Raw genomic sequence first — 22,367 nt, 5'->3', positions numbered from 1 at the left:
ATAAGTACTGTGTACTTCCAGTCTCAGAGGCTGACCCACTTTGGACTGAGCACATCCATCTAATTATTTTAAAATCTTATCGTATCACACATGAGACCATCCCCTGAATGAACTATAAATGCATTTTAATGGTTTCTATCAAAATAAAAAGAAATTTTATCTAAATGTGGCATGATTTATCGACCCATCTCATAAGAGATTAAGAATTCAGATTTTTTCCCAACCCAAATCAGAACAAAATATCAAAATTTTAAAAATGTTCATGAACTAACAATCTGAAACATTTTTTGGATTATGTCAATTCATAATTTCAAAATGTTTTGTTCTGATTTAGACTTTTTATTCTTAAGCTTTTTTTAGAATAAATGAGCTAAAATTTTGAAATGTAAAGTCATTTCAAACCATAAAACAAAATTTTTCTATTAGAAAATGTCAAAACAGGATGTTTTGACCATTTCAAAAGTTTTTTCTCAAAATTTTTTCAAATTGAGCAATTGGTTGAAAGCAACCCTTTCCTGTGGACAGTTTTGGTTTCATAAATCAGCATTTTCCCCCACACAAAAAAGTTACACTGGAAAATTCCCAGCCAGCTCTAATGATTTACTCAACACAGCAAGAGCCATTGCTATTGCTAATATTTCTTTTGGGAAAGCCTGCTATAGAGTCATCGATTCAAAGACCAGAAGCACCATGAGATTATCTAGTCTGACCTCCTGTATATTTCACCCACTAATTTCTGCATCAAACCAATGTTATGTGGTTGAGCTGGAACACATGTAATTACCAGGAGGAAACAATAGTCAATAAGGGCTCAACCTCACAAAGTGCTGAGCACTCTGGCCTGATCCAGTAAAGTACTGAAGCACATGCTGAACTTTACATGTGTGTGTAGTCCAATTGCCTCAGCAAGACAGCTCCTATGCTTAAATTTAAGCATGTCCTCAAGTGCTTTGTTATGTCAGGCAAGAATGCTCAGCACCTTGTAGACTGAAGCCCAAAGGGCCCGATCCTGTTTAGAGCTCTGTCCCGATGAACCCCTGCACCCACATTGAGCTGTTTGCAGGGTTGGGGCCTAAAATCTCTGTTTTCACTTTATAGGATCAATTGACTTTGATGTTTGATTCTAATATGCTCCATCTATCAAAATCTTGACCAGTTAACAGCACCAATAAACTGTGTTATGCATGTTCATGATCTAATGAGCAAACATTTGAGATATGATTAATCTTTTTGATTCTACTAATGAGTTTATATGTGGATATTGTACATTCTAATGCACAGTATTGGAAAAGGTCCCCAGGACTTTTTTGTTATTATAAATCTAAATGAATACAAACTTGGTTTCACTTCTAGAGTAAATTCTGGTACAATTTGTTCTTATGACAAGACCTATCATTTTCTAATAACTGCAATAGGCTGGGAATGTTTGGGGTTTCCATTTGTAGAGCCCTTCTCGGTACAAAAATTGGATCTGCATTCAATAGGTGATCTGTAAAGATGGTAAGCAATACAACCACATCTGCAGTTATAAAGTAGATATCCATGGATTTGCAGGGCTCTATTCATTTGCAATATTTTGGCCTTTATGCTTGTTCTAGTAGGCAGCCATACATGTGTGAGCATGCAGGTCTGTTTTTTCACTACATGTGCAATTTCAACACAGCAGTTTGTTTTCTTGCAGCAACTTGATAAAATATTTAAGCACAGAGAACTTCAACAGAAACTGGTGGATGCCAAGTTGGAGCAATCACAGGAAATGATGAAAGAAGCAGAGGAGCGACATGAACGAGAAAAGGAATACGTACTTATCTATCTAAATCTGTCTGCTCATTTGTCTGTCTGTCATTAGATAAAAGATGGGCCCATCTCATCCCTGAATACCATTTCACCACTATAATTGGCTCTACAGGTCTGAGTTGTGAGACAGTGACAGGGCAGTGTGAGGGAAACTTTGGTGTGCCTGTACTGTAGATTCAGGAATGCAGCCTCCAGAACTGCCAGATTGCCACCTTTTCTTAGTGCATGGCTAATTCATCAGTCATGGGGCCAGATCATGCTACCAGTCCTAAAGCACCAATCTCCATCAATGCCTGCCAATGACATTTCCCCATGGGCTCTGATGACCCCACTGAATGTGCCTGAATTCCAGTTGGGCCCAGCTGGTAGAGGGTGTCTCCAGTAGAGGGTGTCTTCAGTAGAGGGTGCAGGCAGTGGCTAACAGAGAGGCCAAGGAAGGAGTTTTGAGTGTATCATCCAGTAATCAAATCAACAGGTGCTGAAAGTGGAACCCCTAGAAGTGCTGTCCCTCTCAGAATGTGGGGGCTAGAGTTGTCACCTTTGCTGACTCTGTCTACAAAATCCTTCTCCAAAAGTATTGTAGCCAGGCTATATGGACCTATTTCTGTTATTTCCATTTTTTCATGAAGTAGTGAAAAATCAACATTCTTTGTACATGGTTTTCTGGAGAGGGGAATTTTCTTTGCAATTCTCCGGAACAACTAGCACCTATGAAAGAGTAAGGTCAATAACTGGTTCAATTAGCTATAAAATCATATGGGAATGGGATATAATAATACATACTTATGCTTAAATAGTCTTATGAACATTAACTGAATTAATGCTCGCAGCCTGCCTTTGAGGTAGGCAAGTATGGATTATTACAACTTGGTAATAATACAGCCCAAACTCAGTCAAAGAAGTTAAGTGACTGTAAACGCACTGACTCCATGGGTACTCCAGGGCTGGAGTACCCATGGAAAGAAATTAGTAGGTGTTTAGCACTGTGGCAAGATGGCTGATTTTAGTCTGGTGGGCCCTGCGCTTTTCTTGTTGGGGAGCTAAGATGCCACCTTTGCCCTGCTCTTGGGTGCCGAAGTCTCTGCTACTAGCCCGGGAAGGTGGTAGAGGAGGGAAGCGGGGGAGGGGTCTGGGTTTGCTATGAGTCCCAGCCCCTCTCAACCCCTGTGGGTTTCTTACCCTCATCCCCCTTAGGTGGGGTTACCCTCGGTCCTTAGATGCTGGGGAGAAGGGAGTCTCCCTGTCCTGCTGGGCAGGGTCTCCCTTACTCCAATCCTCAGGTTTTCAAAATCTCTCAACGCACCTCCAAGCTCCAGTCCTTCCTCCTCCTCCTCTGTCTGCCAGATGCAGGGGGGTTTATTAGGTTCCTAACAGGGCCTTACTTGACTGCAGGTGCTCCAATTAACCTGTGGCCACCTTCCCTAGTCTACAGGGAACCATGCCTTAATTGGTCTTGAGCTTATATATCTAGCACTCTCCCACTGCTCCCTGGCCCTCCTGTATCACAGCACCCATGAGCAGTCAGCTCTCCCCTCCCCCTCCAGCACCTCCTGTCCAGCTGCTGCCCCGCCAATCAGCGCCTTCCCCTTCCTCCCAGCGCCTACCGCCCACCGCGATCAGCTGTTTCGTGGAGTGCTGGAGACTCTGGGAGGGAGGGGAAAGAGTGGGGATGGGGCACGCTGGCAGGAGGGGGCGGAACTGGGCAGGAAAGAGGTGGGCGGGGGTGGGAGTTTGGGGGAAGGGATGGGGTGGGTGCGGGGCCTGGTTCGGAGTGGGGGCGGGAAGACGTGGGTCGGGGGTGGGGGTTTGGGGAAAAGGGTCAGGTGGGGGTGCGGTCTGGGGTGGAGCGGGGGTATGAGCACACACACACACCCACACACCCATCCAGAGGAAGCCGGTGCCTATGAGTGAGTGACTCAAGCCATGCGATGAGTCAGTGTCAGAGTAGGATTGGTACACTGGAATTCATCATTCACAGTCTTGTATCCAGACTGCAGGACTATACTTGTCCTCCACCTGAATCATATTGCACACTACTGAGTTCAAGGCACCATGCTATTAAAATATATGTAATTAAGACATTTATGATCCAGCCCTCTTAGGATGAGCTCAGTAGTACAGAAGGGCAAACTTCAATCACAGAAAGCACTTTCTGGAAAAGTCTTTCAGGGACAGAATTGTCTTACAACTCTCTATGTACCATTTTACAGAGCTCTCCCCATCAGTTTTGCCTTAAGTTTTTAGCTTTTTCAAGCTGTTTTTTAATAAAGTGTTTTTATTCTTATAGTTATCCAATTAGTCTTTTAATTGTACTTTTTTGTCTTAACTTCAACACCATACATGGTTTACTTGCCCCAGCACAAAACCTCTTTACCTCCCTCAGCAAGCGCTGCGAGATCTACAAAAACATACAAGGAGGGACATTTGTGCAGTGATGTTTTTAAAATGTGCTCTTGCTTCTTAGGAACCTACTCACTGAACATTAAACAAACCCTGAAAACAAACCCTTCAAGCAAACATGGCACTGCACTGCATGCAGTATTGTGAAGCAGGTTTCTCCAGTCTATTCCTCCTCCTCTAACTTCTCCCAAAGATCCAGAGCACCCAGCCCCGATATTGAGGTCAGGCAGCAGGGCCAGGATTAATATAAGTACCGATTGAGAAAACAAGTTAGTCACCTAATAAAAATGAATTGTCTAATTGACTGAGCCTGCAAGGCCCCACACTCAGCTCACTGGAGTTTGTCTGTAACACAATAACTTTTGAACACTGCGTCCGATCAATTCTAAAATACCCAGAAGTGTTCTAGGTATCAATGGGCAGAGCCCTAATCATCTTGGTGAAAGTGGAAAAGCTCGATTTCTGCTGTGAGAGGAAAATCAGGCCCACCAAGTGCCCACTTGGGGCTGCAGGTGGCGGAATCGCCCTGGCGGCCCCTGCTGATGCTGACATGTCATAGGCAGCCCCTTCATACACTGCTCTCTCTCGTGGGCTGTACAGCTTGGCCTACAGAAGCAATGAAGAGTGTGATTCTCTAGTAAAAATGTAACATTTAGTACTACGTGTGCTTCTTTAACTGTTAGCACAACCTGAGGATGTGTTAGCACACGGCTTCAATGGCCTAAGGTAGATTTTCTTCACCGTCCTACATTTGGAGGGTGTTGCTTTGACATCCCAATGTGCCATGTATTATTGGATCTGCAATTAAATACGGGTGCAATGTAGGCCTACTAGACTTCTAAGTGCTTGATATGAAGGCACAGTCAGGTACTTGAACATCTAGTTTACGTGAATTTGCAATTCTGTGGGTGCCAAAAGGAGAGCCTGATTTGAAAATCTAGCCTATAATACTTCGTTACACCTTGCCTTAAAACAAATTGTAAACTGTTAGGTGCAGGGACTGTCCCTTACTCTGTGTTTATAATGCATACCACAATGGGGCCTGCCTGGTCCTGACTGGGGCCTCTACCATAACACAAATACCAAACAATCACATCATAATTTTTCTAAATATTGCATTCGATATTTTTATTATGAATTGGTCTCCAAGTTGAGTCCGCCCTTATTATCACTTCACATTTTATCAATACAAATACTAATTTTTATGATTCAGTTTCTCCCAGTTTGTTTTTTGCAGATTATCTTGGGCTGCCTAAGACTGCACATTAATCTGTGTAGCCAATCTGTGGTTTGCTTATGTTACAGAAAAGTTTATTAACTCCTGGATTTTACAAGCTGCAGAAATAGTGCAGTGTGATAATATGTTGGAAGGATTTCATTATTGTCCAAAAATACTACTTTTTCTGCCTCATTTTAACTCTGTTTTGTTGTAGCAGAGGACATACGGGTCTGACCTTGGGTCTCTTCATCATCCTAGCCAGGATGTCTATCAAGGTGACCCTTATGAACATTTAAGAAATAAAGATCAAAGCACAGGCAGTTTTGGGAATTAATGACTAGCCTAGACACCAAATGGCCCTGAGGCTTTTCAAAGTTTTGTTTCAAACCATTAGACCCAACCAACCTGTAATTCCTCAAGAAGCCACCATGTAAGTGCCAAAAAGGGAGACCTGGACTTGAAAATCCAGCGCAGCCTGCAAATGTTAACATAATTAAGTATTCTTCACATATGTTATCTACATACTTCCTCAAGAAAGTGACTCAGAAATTAGGGCCCACCTAACTAAGAGTTATCCACACCATCTCTTCATGCTGCATGGCCTTCCATAGGATCCCTTGGATTATATATGTATCTATCACCACCTATTAAATTGACCTTGGTCAGAACTTGGGATCCTAGCCAAAATTATCTAAACACTGAAATCCTGTCTCCATTAAAGTCAATGGGAGTTTTGCCATTGACTTCAGTGGGGCTAAGATTTTACCCAACTGGCTGAGTAAAGTATATGTAGATATATTTTCTTAGGTGCTGTACAGCCATGTTGTATACAACATATAGGAGCTTCTACTCCAACTATTTTTGAAATCCCCGTTTTTTTTTCACTGAACCCCCACCCCATAATTTTCAAACTCATGCTAATGGCCCCAATCTAGATAGATTCTTTGTGCAGCACATGGATGGAATTTATACCAGCTATTTCCAAAGATACTAATATAAAGTAGTTGGAATGCCAGGATTTATCATTGCTAAGGCACAGATATAACAATTTTCTCTCTGTTTCTCTAAACACAGCTACTGACTCAAGCTGCAGAATGGAAGCTCCAGGCAAAAATGTTGAAGGAACAGGAGACTGTACTACAGGCCCAGGTGAAGTTCATTGCATGGTGTGCCTTTGTGTGCCCATTTTTAGCCCACGTGCCACATTCCAGGTAAAGTATTCCAGAAGCTTTGTATGCATGCCCCCTAAGCCTATCCTGAATCATTAAGACACTGTAGTAATGGAATCAGGCTATATTCAAGCACGTAGTAAAACAGAGCACCACACTGAAGTGTTTGCATGTGCATACAATACTGAGCCGCAAAGCTCTGTGCTGTAATAATGTTGGATGCCCATACCAGTATACTCACCATAACTCTTCCTCAGCCCAGACCTACACGCCTCTGAAGCTCCAGTCCAGCAAAGCACTGAAGCACATACTTAACTTTAAGCACATGAGTTGCAGTGAAGTCAGTTGTTAAGCACGTCCTTAAGTGCTTTTCTGGAATCGGGCCTGAATCAGAATTCTCATTAACTTCCATGGCAGTTCCAAACACAGAGTGCTTGTACAAATGAGCCTTTTGTGCTTTCTGCTCAACAGGGCATAAAACAGTGTTTGAAAAATACATTAAAATGGAATGTATTACATAAACTATCACACAGATAAGGCTGGAGCAAAATGCAATGGCAGCCAAGTAACATACAACTAATAGAAAAACATACAACAGTTACTCCATCACAGAGTGGCACAATACCAGACCTGAAATGTGGGTAAGCAATTAAAAGGGGACATAGGATGTGTATACCAAAAAGAGAAAACATTGATAGATTTTCCTAGCCTTATGGAAATACCTAATGGAAATATTCATAGAGAATGATCTTCTTTTAGGATTTAAATGAGAATTACCTCCATTTAGTAGAATTTTTAAACCAGCCTCTAGTACTCTATAGCCCAGAGAGAATTCACTCTTAAATGCTGGTGGTCCTCAGAGCACTTCCTGGAGATCCCTGGAGAGCTCAGAGCAGGTCTGCCAAACACAGTGGTGAAAACCCTAACAATGGCTCCGTACCTCATCTGCACTGGTGCTTCCATTGTTATAATCATCAGGCAAATTGCACAGGCTATAGCTATGGGGGGAAGTTTTATGGAAAAATGACTATTGTAGACAGAGCCTCAGCAACTTTGGGGTTACTTATGGGCTAGAATGTAATTTTATACTCTGCCCACAGTAAAGGGCAACATCTTCTCAGGCGCAGCCCAGGGATGGCGCTATGACTCAGACCGTCAAAATTCACGCCCACTGGATGAGGAATAAGTTATTTATCCCTTTTCATAGAGTAGCATATCTCCTGCTCTGCACTCTGCCAACTATTCTGGCCTGCGAGGAAGGGGAAACAAAGCCAGGGCTCCTCCCACTCCACACCTCCTCCCTGCCCAATTGCTCACATTGCATAGTACTGGGTGTGTGGATCCGGGTCTACCCCGGAAGGCAGACTCACAATCCAAGTATGGTGACCTAACATCCCTATGCAGCCAAGTAAGAGCTGTGACAGTCTAGCCAACGGCCAACAAGGTGAGAAGGATATGGTCCTTTATGCAGTTTTTCAAAGGTTAAAATAAGCAGGGAAGAAATTGAAAAATATTAAATAAACTTATTCTGCACCTACTGTTTATGGACATCAATTTGATAGGTTCTCCAATCAAACCTCACAGGCTTCCTGAGGAGTCAGTCCCCAATTTTCTTTGAGTGTTTTTAATTAAGTCTTTATGTTCAGCTAGAAAGAGTTTTGTGTATCAGCCAGACCTCACTAGCCAGTTTAATGAAATTGAACAGGAGAGAATATATTAAACATGCATTTCAAATGGTAAAAATAGTAATAAAGGAATCCATTCAAGCCTCTCTCAGACTGCCTTACTTGGGGGTTGAGGCTCTGGTTTTAATGGGACTACTCACATGCTTAAATTAATCTATACACTCAAGCTCAATCTAGACACTTAACTGAGTGATTGGCTAATCAGTCAGCTGAGTGGCTAGTGTGATTTCAGCAGAGGAAGAGTCTGCATAGATTCCAACTGAAGATTCCTACAAGCAAGTGGAGGGAAGATGTTGTTTTAGACTCAGCAGACTGTATAGACTTTGTGATCAAAGACTCTAACTGAGACTTAGGTGAACAAAACCTAAGCTTTTGGGAACTTTCAGTTTCTTCTCACTGTATTTCTGTGGGGACTGAACTGTTCAGATTTTAATTTGTTTTCTTTATTTATGTTTATGTATAACTGTGAAGGTAATGTCTGTGGATGATAAAATAGCCGTGTCATGTTGTAAAAATTAGATTATTTGTTTCTTTATCATAAGATTTTATAAAGTTATTTAATTAAACTCATTTATTTAGTTCCTTTTGGGACTTCAGTGTGGGGAGGTTGACCCTGTGCATCCTTGCTGAAAATCCTTAGAGACTGAACTCCTGGTCTCCAAGTAACAGCCGTGTTAGTCTGTATCTGCAAAAAGAAAAGGAGGACTTGTGGCACCTTAGAGACTAACCAATTTATTTGAGCATAAGCTTTCGTGAGCTAGCTGTAGCTCACGAAAGCTTATGCTCAAATAAATTGGTTAGTCTCTAAGGTGCCACAAGTCCTCCTTTTCTTCCTGGTCTCCAGCTACTCTTCCGTGGGAGTTGGGTTTTTTTAGGAACTGGCGAAGGGTAATGAAGTGAACTCTAGCCCGACCAAAGGTTACACTGGCACACTGTAATAGCACTTTTCTCCTGCTTTGTTGCACTGCCTCATGTGTGAACAGCAAAGTGAAATTGACAAGAGACCCTTGCTACTCTGCTTTTGCTGGCCCTACCTGCTGCTCCACTCCAGGTACAAGCCAGAAAATAAAGCTGACTAGATTCCTTCTCAGTTCACTCTGCTGCTTCCCTGTGAAGTGGCTCAGCAGGTGGGGTCAGGGAGTTGAGTAGTGAGAAGAGGCCAGCTAGAGGGTGCAGGAAAGGGCAAAGCAACCAGAGAACATAAAGGTGTAGGGAGGAGAGAGGAAATAAATAAAAAGAGCACAAAGTGAGAAGGAAAAGAAACAAGACTCGGAATAAACGAAAAAGGAAAGAGAGAAAGGGAAAAGATTTAAAAATAGGAAAAGTGAAGTGAGAGAAAAAGAAGCAAGAATTGGGAGAGAGGATAGAAGGTGAGATAAATGGAGGAGAGTGAAGGAGGAGACACAAACACACAGATAAAAATAGGGAAGACTGATAAAGGAAGGGAAGGTCAAGATGGAAATGGGCAGGAAATGTGTCACTTTGGGATAAGCCACTGCCAGCTGAAGCTCCCACTAAGACAGATCTACTATGCCTTTGTTACAAATGCTTCTTAAACTGCCCAGGCCACACTTGGCATTTTGGAAGGCATTGCAGCTAGGACTCTGAGCCCTTGGGTTGTTTACGAGGCTTTACTGCTCTCTGCCTGTGGGACCTTAGGAAAGCCACATAGGTCAAAATTTTTCAAGTCTCTACTTATTTGACATTCTTCCAATTTTTGGGTACCCACATGCCACCTTGAGCCTGATATTCAGAATGCTGAGCACCCACAGCTCCCACATACTTTTGAAAATATTGGCCTCAATCTTTCTGCTCTTCTTCATTTTATTCCTCTCTAATATAAGGATAATATAGTTCCCAGCCTCATCAGGGTGTAGTGAGGCTAAGTTCACTAATGTGATGCTTTGAAAGCTGCTCTACACGCACAAAAGGATTATTATTGAATCATATTTATTCCCTTTTCATTTAATTAGCATTAAAACAAGGTGTGTGTTCATTCAATTTGCCCACATGGAGCTTCTGAAACTGATCTGTTTGTTCCTGTGTACGTAGCTCACCCTCTATTCTGAAAGGTTTGAAGAATTTCAGAAAACACTGACAAAAAGCAATGAGGTGTTCGCCAGTTTCAAACAGGAGATGGAAAAAGTGAGTAGCATGTATCATTTCTAAAAATCTGACACTTTCCATTTTGATACACATGGTTCTCCTTTGTGATCATTTATCTTTGATTTGGAAAATTTCTGTACGCTTGGGTGAAACAAACTTGTCCAAGTTTGAGTGGGATGTGAGATAGGGCTCAGGAAGACCAAATATATTGCAATATTGTTTTGATACTTTGTGTACGTTTCTGATTTCTGTCAACTGATATAACGTCTAATAGAAAAAGAGACCCACAATCTCCTCTCCACAGAAACTTATGGGACCAGCTCTTCAGCTGATGTAATAGACTTACACTAGTTTATACAAGTTTGGAATCTGGCCCCTTGTGTCTTAGCACTGGAAGTTAAAGCTTCCACTCTCTTCTCCAGCAAAGAAATAACAAGTATGTGAAAGAAAAAGGAAGTATAATCAATGAACTGCTTACAATCTAACCTGATGGCTCATATGGCCATTCAATACCATTTATGAATTGGCATAAAACGTTTAGTGTTGGTATAAATATTTAAGGCACAATTCACTGTTGCCCTGCACTTCATGCAGCCATTTACCCCACTGCCAAAGGAGTTTAAAATGCTATCTAGTCAGAGTTGTCCCCCCACTTTGCACTGGTGGTTTAAGTGACTGCACAAAGTGCAACACAAGAGAGAATCTAGCCCATAATTTCCATGTTCCAGGGGCTCAAAATTCTGAGGTCCTAATTGAAAAGAGCTCTAATTGTCTTCAGAGGGCGTGAGGTCTGAGTAAAGACTGAAGGGAAGATTGTGGAATTTTGCTATTGGCCTGTACTGAGGACACTGCAGAGGTGATCATCCCAGAAGGTGTTCCACTAGGAGTTGTGCCTCAGGAGACACATACTGCACCTGCTCCCCTTAGCATAGCCAGCCAGTCTGGGCAAAGGGCAAGGGCATGGCCCCACTTCTTCCTTGTGCCCCTTTTGTGATGGTTTGCACTCCAGGGGGAGGCAGGAGCGTGCTCAGGATTTTGTGTCTGGACCCAGTGCAGGAGTGCACAAAGGGAAAGAATCCCCATTCCTTCTCCTCTCCTGTTCAGGGGAAGCACAGTCTAGTCCTGAGCAGGACCTCAAGTGGGGAAATCTTAGGCCTGGTCTATAGTACGCGGTTATTTCAGAATTAGCCGAGTTAATTCGAAATAAAACTGATTCCGTCCACACGACCAAACTGGTTTTTTCGATTTAAAGGGCTCTTTAATCCAATTTCTGTACTCCACCTCGGCAAGTGGAGTAGTGCTAAAATTGAGATCGCAGTTCCGGGTTACAGGTACTGTGGATGCAATTTGATGTTATTGGCCTCCGGGAGCTATCCCAGAATGCTCCCTTGTGACCACTCTGGACAACACTCTCAACTCCGATGCACTAACCAGGTGAGCAGTAAAAGCCCCGGAAACTTTTGAATTTCATTTCCTGTTTGGTCACCATCAGCACAGGTCACCATCAGCACAGTCCACCACCACAGGCAACCATGCAGAGTCCACCATCACAAGAGGCCACACAGTCCCGGATTCGCAGATGAGCTCCAGCATGGTCCAAATGGGAGGTACTGGATCTCATCGCATGTTGGGGAGACGAATCTGTTATGGCAGAACTAGGTTCCAAAAAAAGAAACACAAATACGTACGCTAAAGTCTCCAGGGCCATGACGGAAAGACGCTACTCCAAGGACACAGAGCAAAGTCATACAAAAATCAAGGAGCTCAGCCAAACGTACCAAAAAGCCAGGGAGGTGAACGGGCACTCTGAGTCACAGCCCCATACATGCCGCTTCTACCGTGAGCTGCATGCAATTATGGGGGGTGACGCCACCACTACCCCACCACTCTTCATGAACACCTGCAAGGAAGGGGGGAGTTGCACGGAGCAAGGAGGAGGAATTATTGGAGGATGAAGAGGAGGAAGAGGAGGAGGAGGACAGTGCACAGGCAGCAAGTGGGGAATCCATTTCCCCCCTAGCCAGGAACTATTCTTAACGCTGGACCCAATAGCCTCCCCCACTCCCAATGTGGGCTCACGGACCATGACCCTGGAGAAGGCACTTCTGGTGAGTAAGAGCCTGATCAGAGCCACGCAGTTGGGGGTGGCGGGAAACCCAGCCACCCTGGGCTGTTCGCCTTTAGTTTAAAGGGCTCATCCCTGCTCAGAGCCTCATCGGAGCCACACGGTGGGTGTGGGGGGGGCAGGGGTGGTGTGTGAAGCGATCATCCCAGAGAGCCCGCAGGCCCTCCTTTTCTATGGCAAACCCACCAGGCATTGCTTGCTATGGGAAAGGGGGCCTGGCAGTTTGAAAGCATTGAAATGAATGCGGAAGAAGCAGAACCCCGCGTGCCCCTAGGGCTTACCATGGCTGCCGGCAAGCTGAATTCTGTTGCCGGGCCACATGTGATGGCTTACTCACACCAAAGTGGCAGGCACTTCAGTAGAAGAGGCAAAATGTGACCTTGTACAGAAAGAACATGTGCTGTGTACTATGAATTGCCTGTTTCACTGAGAAAGTGTCCCCTTTGTTCTCTAAAATGTATCTTTTAGAATACTACCCTCCCTTTTTCTCCTCCCGCAGGTGCAAATGTTTCAACGCCCCTATCTACTCCATCCCAGAGGCTGGTCCAGATTAGAAGGTGGAAAAAACGAACTCGGGACGACATGTTCGCTGAGCTCATCAGTCCTCCAGCAATAATAGGGTCCAGCTGAATGTGTAGAGGCAAACAACTGTGGAGTCCCGTAAAGCGTTAAATGAACACGAAGAGAGGAGGGACGCACGTGATGAGAGCAGGCAGGATGCTATGGTCAAGCTCATGGGGGAGCAAACTGACATGGTCCGCTGTATGGTGGATCTATGCTGGAAAGGCAGCAATACCATGGACCGCCACTGCAGCCCCTGTATAACCGCCCTCCCTCCTCCCCAAGTTCCATAGCCTCCTCACCCAGATGCCCAAGAACATGGCAGGGGAGGCTACAGAGACCCACACACTCAACCCCAGAGGATTGCACAAGCAGCAGAAAGCTGGTATATCTGAAATTTTGATTTGGTTTCTGGACTTGTCCTTCCCTCCTCCTCCACCCTCTCCACCCCTCCCCCCCAGTCTACCTTCTGATTTCTCTCAATGTGTTGTGCAACAAATAATAAAGAATGGTTTTTAAACAATTGTGACTTTATTTCCTTTCATATATATATGGGGGTGGGTAACTTCAAGAGAAACAAACACAACTGTCACACCGTACCCTGGCCAGTCATGAAACTGGCTTTCAAAGCTTCTCTGATGCGCAGCACACCCTGCTGCACTCTTCTAATAGCTTTGTTGTCTGGCTGTGCGAAATTGGCCACCAGACGAGTTGCCTCAACCTCCCACCCCGCCATAAACATCTCCCCCTTAGTCTCACAGATATTGTGGAGCACACAAGAAGCAGCAATTACAATTGGAATATTGGTTGTGCTGAGATCTAACTGAGTCACTAAACTGCACCAGCGAGCTTTCAAATGTCCAAAAGCACATTCTACCACCATTCTGCACTTGCTCAGCCTATAGTTGAACTGCTCCTTACTACTGTCCGGGGTGCCTGTGTACGGCTTCATGAGCCATGACATTAAGGGGTAGGCTGAGTCCCCGAGGAAAACTATAGGCATTTCAACATCCCCACCAGTAATTTTCTGGTCTGGGAAGTAAGTCCCTTCCTGCAGCTGTTCAAACAGACCAGAGTTCCTGAAGATGTGAGCGTCATGCACCTTTCCTGGCCATCCCACGTTGATGTCAGTGAAATGTCCCTTGTGATCCACCAGTGCTTGCAGCACCATGGAAAAGTACCGCTGGCGGTTTACATACTGGCCGCCCCGGTGATTCGGGGCCAAGATAGGGATATGCGTTCCGTCTATTGTCCCACCACAGTTAGGGAACCTGAGCACATTAAAGCCATCCACAATGGTCTGCACATTTCCCAAAGTCACTACCCTTGATAGCAGCTGGTTAATGATTGTGTTTGTGCTTGCAGCACAGCAGCCCCCACAGTAGATTTGCTCACTCTAAATTGATTCCCGACTGACTGGTAGCTGTCGGGCATTGCAAGCTTCCACAGGGCTGTGGCCACTTGCTTCTCAACTGTGAGGTCTGCCCTCATTTTGGTGTCTTTGTGCTTCAGGGCAGGGGACAGCGAGTCACAAAGTTCCATGAAAGTGGCCCTACGCATATGAAAGTTTCGCAGCCACTGGGAATCATCCCATACCTGCAACACTATGCGGTCCCACCAATCTGTGCTTGTTTGCAGGGGCCAGAATTGGCGTTCCATGGCATGAACCTGGCCCAACACCACCATGATCTCCCAATCGCCACATGCCGTGCTTCTAGGAACGTCTGTGTCCATCTCCTCATTACTATCGTAATCACGCTGTCGTCACTTCCTCGCCCGGTTTTGCAGGTACTACACATACTGCTGGATAATGCGCGAGGTATTTACAATGGTCAAAACTGCAGCGGAGATCTGAGCAGGCTCCATGCTTGCCGCACTATGGCTCCTGCATGGGTAATCCTGGAAAAAGGGCACAAAACGTAGGAGAGCAGAGTGGCAGCAGAAGAGGTGCTGTTCAGTTCACGATCGCCGAAAAAAGGTGGGAAATGGTTGTCTTCCGTAGCTTTCACGGAGGCGGGAGCCCAGGACAGACAACATGGAGAAGCTTGGTAGCATGACAAAAGCGGGAGAGCAGAGTTGGCAGCGGAAGCTGTGCTGTTCAGTTCATGATGGCCAAGCAGAGTTGGCAGTGGAAGCGGTCGATGAGGAAGAGAAAGAGCAGATACTTATAGAGATTACATAGAAAGATGAGAGGAAATGTGAGGTGGTTTCAGAGTACCAGGAAAGAAGCAGTGCACCATACTGCACCGTCTGCTGAAAGCAGTATGGCATCTGCACACCAAAAAGGCGAGAAACGATTGTCTGCCGTAGCTTTCATGGCGGGAGAAGCGACTGCCGACACACACCCAGAAACACTCGCGAGAATGTTTTTGCCCCATCATGCACTGGGAGCTTAACCCAGAATTCCAATGGGCTGCGGGGACTGCGGGAACTGTGTGATAGCTACCCACAGTGCACCACTCCGACATTCGATGCTAGCCTCGGTACCGTGGACGCACTCCGCCGAATTTACGCGCTATAGTGGGGACACACAAGACCGAATGTATAAAATCGCTTCCGAAAATTCGAATAGAATAATTTTGAAATAATTTCGTACTGTAGACCTAGCCTTAGACTGATAAGGAGGGAGAAGGAATCCCTGCCAAATGCCAGAAAATTCACTCTGAATTTAGTAATGCAACCAAGAGGGGCTTTGCTTCTGTAAGTATTTCAGTCACCCCAAGAGGTGACAAGTGACTTCAGGGAGAGCTTGCAGCACTCAGTACTTCATAGAATCATAGGACTGGAAGGGACCTCGAGAGGTCATCTAGTCCAGTCCCCTGCACTCAAGGCAGGACTAGGTATTACCTAGACCATCCCTGGCAGGTGTTTGTCCAACCTGCTCTTAAAAATCCCCAATTATGGAGATTCCACAACCTCCCTAGGCAATTTATTCCAGTGCTTAATCACCCTGACAGTTAGGAAGTTTTTCCTAATGTCCAGCCTAAACCTCCCTTGCTGCAATTTAAGCCTATTGCTTCTTGTCCTATCCTCAGAGGCTAAGAAGAACAATTTTTCTCCCTCCTCCTTGTAACAACCTTTTATGTACTGGGAAATGGTTATCATGTCCCCTCTCAGTCTTCTCTTCTCCAGACTAAACAAATCCAATTTTTTCAATCTTCCCTCATAGGTCATGTTTTCTAGACCTTTAATCATTTTTTGTTGCTCTTCTCTGGACTTTCTCCAATTTGTCCACATCTTTTCTGAAATCTGCCACTTCTCCCCTATCCACAAGACTTGTTACCCTGTCAAAGAAAGCGATCAGGTTGATTTGACATGATTTGTTCTTGACAAATCCATGCTGACTATTATTTATCACCTTATTATCTTCTAGGTGTTTGCAAATTGATTGCTTAATTATTTGCACCATTATCTTTCTGGGTACAGAAGTTAAGATGACTGGTCTGTAATTCCCCGGGTTGTCCTTATTTCCCTTTTTCTAGATGGGCACTATATTTGCCCTTTTCCAGCTTTTTTGAATGTCTCCCATCTTCCAAAACTTTTCAAAGATAATTCCTAATGGCTCATATATCTCCTCAGTCAGCTCCTTGTAGTAGTCTAGGATGCATTTAATCAGGCCCTGGTGATTTGAAGACATCTAACTTGTCTGAGTAATTTTTGACTTGTTCTTTCCCTATTTTAGACTCTGATCCTACCTCATTTTCACTGGCATTCACTATGTTAGACATCCAATTGCCACCAACCTTCTTGGTGAAAACAGAAACAAAGAGTCATTAAGCACCTCTGCCATTTCCCCATTTTCTGTTATTGTCTTTCCCCCTTCATTGAGTAACAGGCCTACTCTGTCCTTGGTCTTCCTCTTGTTTTTAATGTATTTGTAGAATGTTTTCTTGTTTCTTTTTATGTCCCTAGCTAGTTTGCTCTCATTTTGTGCCTTGGCTTTTCTAATTTTGTCCCTACATACTTGTGTTATTTGTTTATATTCATCTTTTGTAATTTGACCAAGTTTCCACTTTTTGTAGGACTCTTTTTGGAGTTTTAGATCATTGAAAATCTCCTGGTTAAGCCAGGGTGGTCTCTTGCCATACTTCTATCTTTCCTATGCAGTAGGATAGTTTGCTCTTGTGCCCTTAATAACATCTCTTTGAAAAACTGCCAATTGTCTTCAATTGTTTTTTCCCTTAGACTTGTTTCCCATAGGATTTTACCTACCAACTCCTTGAGTTTGCTGAAGTCTGACTTCTTGAAATCCATTGTCTTTATTGTGCTGTTCTCCTTCCTACCATTCCTTAGAATCATGAACTCCACCATTTCATGATCACTTTCACCCAAGTTGCCTTCCACTTTCAAATTCTCAACCAGTTCCTCCCTATTTGTCAGAATCAAATCCAGAACAGCCCCCGCCCCCCCCCCAGCTTTCTCAGAGGATTGGGCCCTAAGGAAATCAGAAGTCTCCCTATCAAGTGTTTGTAATTGTTCACATTAAAACACTAGTAAGACTGTAATCTTTGCAGCAGAAAGTGAGAGAGAATTGAGTGATCAGTTTAGAAATTGGCCATTACTATTGGAGTAACCATTTTGTGTAGGCTGTGGCACCAGGATATCTCTTTTCTTCATGTAGATTTCCTTTGGGAAATATTAACTTTCCTTCCTCACAGCCTTAACTATTTTTAACATGTATAATCATTTTTAACCATGTAATATATTTTTCCTATTTTGAAGCACGTGGGTGTGAATGGCAGAGGGTATTCACTTGTGTCAAAGTTTAACGCTTGGGGAGTTGAAATTAAACAAGTCTCTCGCTATATGTTAGTCAGCCATCATTCTTTGACAATGCTGTATTAATTTTTATTGTAGTTACTGGTAACAGAGCTATAAGTAGAGGTTTAAGAAAAGATAACTAAAATGCTGTTCTAACTTCAAATAACATTTGGGATTCCTGCTGTGATTCTCTTCCTGCTTCTGTAGATGACAAAGAAGATGAAGAAGCTGGAAAAGGATACAGCTACATGGAAAGCCAGGTTTGAGAACTGTAATAAAGCTCTATTGGACATGATTGAAGAGGTGAGAAACCTACTTCACAATTTTTTTCATATTTTCAAGTTAATTAGGGGCTGATCCAAAGCCCACTAAAATCAATGGGAAAACTCCCATTGATATTGATGGTCTCTGGATCAGGGCCCTTTTTCCTAGTATATGTTGATAAAGTCAGATCTTGGAAAAAACATCGTAACTATGGAGACCAAGATATTACTGGGCCTGGCTCTGTGCATACACTAACAGCTTGTCCACACGGGAAGTTAAGCCTAATTGACTAAAAGGGTGAATTTAAAGTGCATTAAACCCCCATATGGATGTTCTCATTCAGAAGTGAAGTGGCTTTAGTTCACTTTAGATTAAGGCCACTTGACTTCTGAAAGAAAGTGTCCACACAGGGGTTTTAATGTGCTTTAAATAATGCACTTTAAAGTCAGACCTTTGGTTAATTCAGCTTATTTTCCAATATAGAAGTCACTGGGGACCACAATAGATTTAAATGTTCCCTATATAGAGAAATTGCATAGAAAATTAGTAGGGATGTGGAAACTGATTCAGATAAAATAAGAAGTTACCTAAAGTTTCATCCCAAACTTAATTGTAACCTGGACTAAGTTTCTGAGGTTTGAAAAAAGAATGAATAACGTCCCCGCTGCAACCTCCAGTATTGTCATTTTTGTGGACTTCTACGTCCAGCTAGAATCAGAAAATGTAGATGTCCACAAAATGCTGCAAGAAAGGCTGTTCTCACAGAATTTCCAGCCAACCAAAAACAAGGTGGATTGAAAATATGAGGCAGCCTGTTCTCAGGAAAATTCCAACACAGTGTTCCAGGAAGTCCAGATAAGCAATACAGGTTTTGGGTGCTTATCTGTACTGACATTCTGAATGTTTTATCGTCCTTCTATCACTAGAGATTATTCATGGCTATGCCTATGCCTCATATCTCTCGGTGAAATTCAGCTGAGTGCAGAGGACCTGCAGAATGCCTTATTTACCACTTAAGTGACACACTTCAGTTAACTGGGATGAATCAGTACTTAATTAGGAAGATTGTAATTGCATCTGATTACTCTGGGGACTCCAGCTACCTTGCAGTGAAGAAAGGTTGCATGTAACAAATTATATCTTTATAACTGCAACATACGTGTGTGAACTTCGTGAATATTAACTCCATTTTTCTACACCTTTGCCTGATTTTGATTTGATCACAGAAAGCAATGAGGGCTAAGGAGTACGAGTGCTTCGTGCTGAAAATCCAGAGGCTAGAGAACCTTTGCAGAGCGCTGCAGGAAGAGAGGAATGAACTGTACAAAAAAATAAAAGAAGCAAAATTCACTAACGAGGAAGAGGAGGATGAGGAGGATAGAAATGATGACATCTTGGGAAAAGAGGCTGATGCAAGTCCTTCCGTTACTGAACAGGAGAGTGCAGAGCTCTCCATGATTGATGAGAATGTCCTGAAGAATCTAGCTGCAGCATTCATGGTGACCCATCACGTGCAGGATCCCCTCACAGTCTCCAGTGAGACCAGTAATCCAGAGCCAGCTGACCCTCAAGCATGCAGTCCTCTTTGTCTCACAGATCCAGGGCCTCCTTCCCATCCCACCCCTCAGCCAGAGGCAGGGAATCCCTCTGGGCAGCTGAGTCTTGCTCTGAAGTCCACTGAATGTGTGCCAAAGGCTGAAAAATTTGAAGGCACCCCAGCTGAGCAGCCCACACAGCAAACAGGAGATGCTGACATGGAAGGAGTAGATTAAACGTAACACTGTTTTCTGGCTTGTCTTTCTGTCAGTCACAGCTCCATTTTCTCCCAAAACTGATTTTCTGAAACAAAAAAAAATGGGGCTTGAAAACATGCTCAAATGTGTTTTATAAGGGTGTGTAACGCATCTTACCTCTTTGCCACCACCCCACACTAATAATGGGTTTGCTATTTTGGCTGTCCCTGATATACGCAAAGCATAATATTTTCTTAATGTCAGCAAAATATAACAAAATTACAAGATCTTCTTTCCAGGCATAATGAGTCATCTCACTCGACAAAATCCAGGCAAAGTGTTGAGGTTTCATGTTTTAAGAATTGCTGCAATATGGATACACATTTTTTAAAGCTATATAATTAAATATATCAATTTGGCTTGATGGTGCACAAAACATGCCCTGTTTAGAAGCCAGGTGAGCTTAATAAATGAGGTGATGAGGATTTGTGATCACAGCAGAAGCACTGATAGGGTAAACTGAAGCCATTAAGAAATACAATAATGGCACATTTTTGCAAAAGTTACCTGCACAAATCACTAACTTGTTATTGGAAATTTTGTATCTAAACACCCACACACAACTCCAAACATCTACCCCTAACTGCCATCTCTGTTCAGTGCTGTGATTGTGTCATTGCTTTCAACAGAACCATCGTGAAAGGGGAAATTTCTTCGCACGATGCCTCCTAATATTGCTGTTTTAATCTTTAGGGGCAGATCCTGGCTTTTAAGCAACAGCCCTGCCTCAGCAGGAGCACCAGAGATTGTGTCTCAGGCAGGTATACTCTCTCCCCGATTTCTCTTTGTGCACAGGTGGTGTACAGTCTGCTCTGTCCACAGATTGCTCCCAGAAGCATAAACCTGGGTGTTTAAGCTGGTGCAGTCAGGAACGGGAGCTGAGCTATGCTGCTTCCTCTTCACTCCCTTTTTGGTATCCTGCTCCTCAGAGTGGAACAAAAGCAAACAATCCCTGTGCTCCCCTGAGTGCCAGGAATGTAGAACATCGGAGAGGAAGGATTGCTTGTGCTCCCCTACCCATCCGCAAGCCCACTCAAGGGCCCCTTACACTCTGGCCCTCACTATTTTAGCCAGCTTCTGTGTGTCATCAACTTGTTTTTAGAGTCATGAGCAAAAGGGGGAGCTTGTAGGGCATTCAGCAGGGAATGTCAGGAGTTATGTTTGATGGAGAGTCCTAATCTGCCCTGCCTGCCCATTGCTAGAATCCCTCTCTCATGCCCAGCATGCATCCTCTGCACTTAATCCAGTGGGCAGGGAGCCGTAGTGGGCCAGTCTGTATTCTGCTATGGTTTCATGACTCTCTGGGGATATTAGTTGGCAGTTCCTCGATGGAGCAATGAGCACAGGCGTTATTTGGCACAGTTTATGGAATCCCATGACACCTCTCCTATCTGTGGCAAGAAAGAGACCTTGGGTCACATCTATGTAGAGTATGTCAGGCTGCAGCCATTCTTCCAGCTCCTTGAGAATCTTTTACTGAGGTTCTGGCTGCACTTTTCCCCTCACCTGTTTATCTTTGCACACCTTATCCATGGTCCCAGGATGTTGCGAGATCTCCCCATCAACCTGCTCCTGGCACTGGCCAAAATGGCCACCACCAAACCAGGAGGAGAAAGCTTGGTGGGGCAGGAGAAGCACTCGGCAACTTTGGGGCCTATTTTTGGTCCCTTATCAAATCATACCACTGGTATGATTCCTGTGGGTGGTATCCACTGACTCCTTAGACATCTTTAAGGAGTGGTGGACACTGTCAGGGTTCTCTGCTTTCTGTCCCCTTCTGAATCCCTGATTTTTAACCTTTGACCTTCACTCCCATTGCTGTTTTCTAATTCGTTCTCCCACGTAATCATTTGTGGCCTGAGCTTAGTGGTTCCTCCCCCACCAGGGGGCAGGCCTTTAACTATGGTTGGGACTAGGCCTGCCATTTTTAGGAACATAAGAACGGCTATACTGGGTCAGACCAAAGGTCCATCTAGCCCAGTATCCTGTCTTCGGACAGTGGCCTATGCCAGGTGCCACACAGGGAATGAACAGAACAGGTAATCATCAAGTGATCTATCCCCTGTCGCCCATTCCCAGCTTCTGGCTACCACAATAGGTACACTTAATCCAGAGCCCACCAATCCCAGTACCCACAATAGGAATACTTAGTCCAGGCCTTCATGCTACCAGTTCCTGGTCTGACTATCTCAACACTGTGAAAAAGCCACTAATATGAGAACAGAAGTCGAGAAACCCTCAAATGCTCTAGAAAATCATACATGCAGATTTAAATTGAAATATTGGTGACCTAGGCGGAAAGATGTCATTTGTCAGATACTGTGATCACAAAATTCTTGTTCCATTTCACCCAAAAATGAGTCTCCATTTTTAATCTTCATTCATTCCCAAAGAGATAATTCAGCCCAGTTAACACAATATAATTTTTTTCATTATTTTCACTGTTTGGTACAATCTTTTGGAAAGTTATCTGTTGCAGTATTCACA

General features: G+C 43.9%; 1 protein-coding gene across 1 annotated transcript in view; it reads left to right on the top strand.

Moving 5' to 3' along the window:
- The window catches only part of TXLNB (taxilin beta), a 61,276-nt gene extending 41,370 nt beyond the window's left edge, over nucleotides 1–19,906 (top strand). Inside the window, exons 6-10 of the mRNA XM_084624494.1 lie at nucleotides 1,682–1,801; nucleotides 6,491–6,565; nucleotides 10,323–10,415; nucleotides 18,031–18,126; nucleotides 19,314–19,906. Of these exons, the coding sequence (XP_084480620.1) occupies nucleotides 1,682–1,801; nucleotides 6,491–6,565; nucleotides 10,323–10,415; nucleotides 18,031–18,126; nucleotides 19,314–19,859 (930 nt within the window). The 3' untranslated portion in view covers nucleotides 19,860–19,906. The remainder of the gene's footprint in view (nucleotides 1–1,681; nucleotides 1,802–6,490; nucleotides 6,566–10,322; nucleotides 10,416–18,030; nucleotides 18,127–19,313) is intronic.
- Nucleotides 19,907–22,367: the final 2,461 nt, after the last annotated feature.

The sequence above is a fragment of the Lepidochelys olivacea genome (genome assembly GCF_965140295.1).
Source record: "Lepidochelys olivacea isolate rLepOli2 genome assembly, chromosome: 3".
In the NCBI taxonomy this organism is placed as follows: domain Eukaryota; kingdom Metazoa; phylum Chordata; order Testudines; family Cheloniidae; genus Lepidochelys; species Lepidochelys olivacea.
The sequence above is the reverse complement of the archived record's forward strand: the minus strand, read 5'-3'. Positions and strand labels throughout refer to the sequence as shown.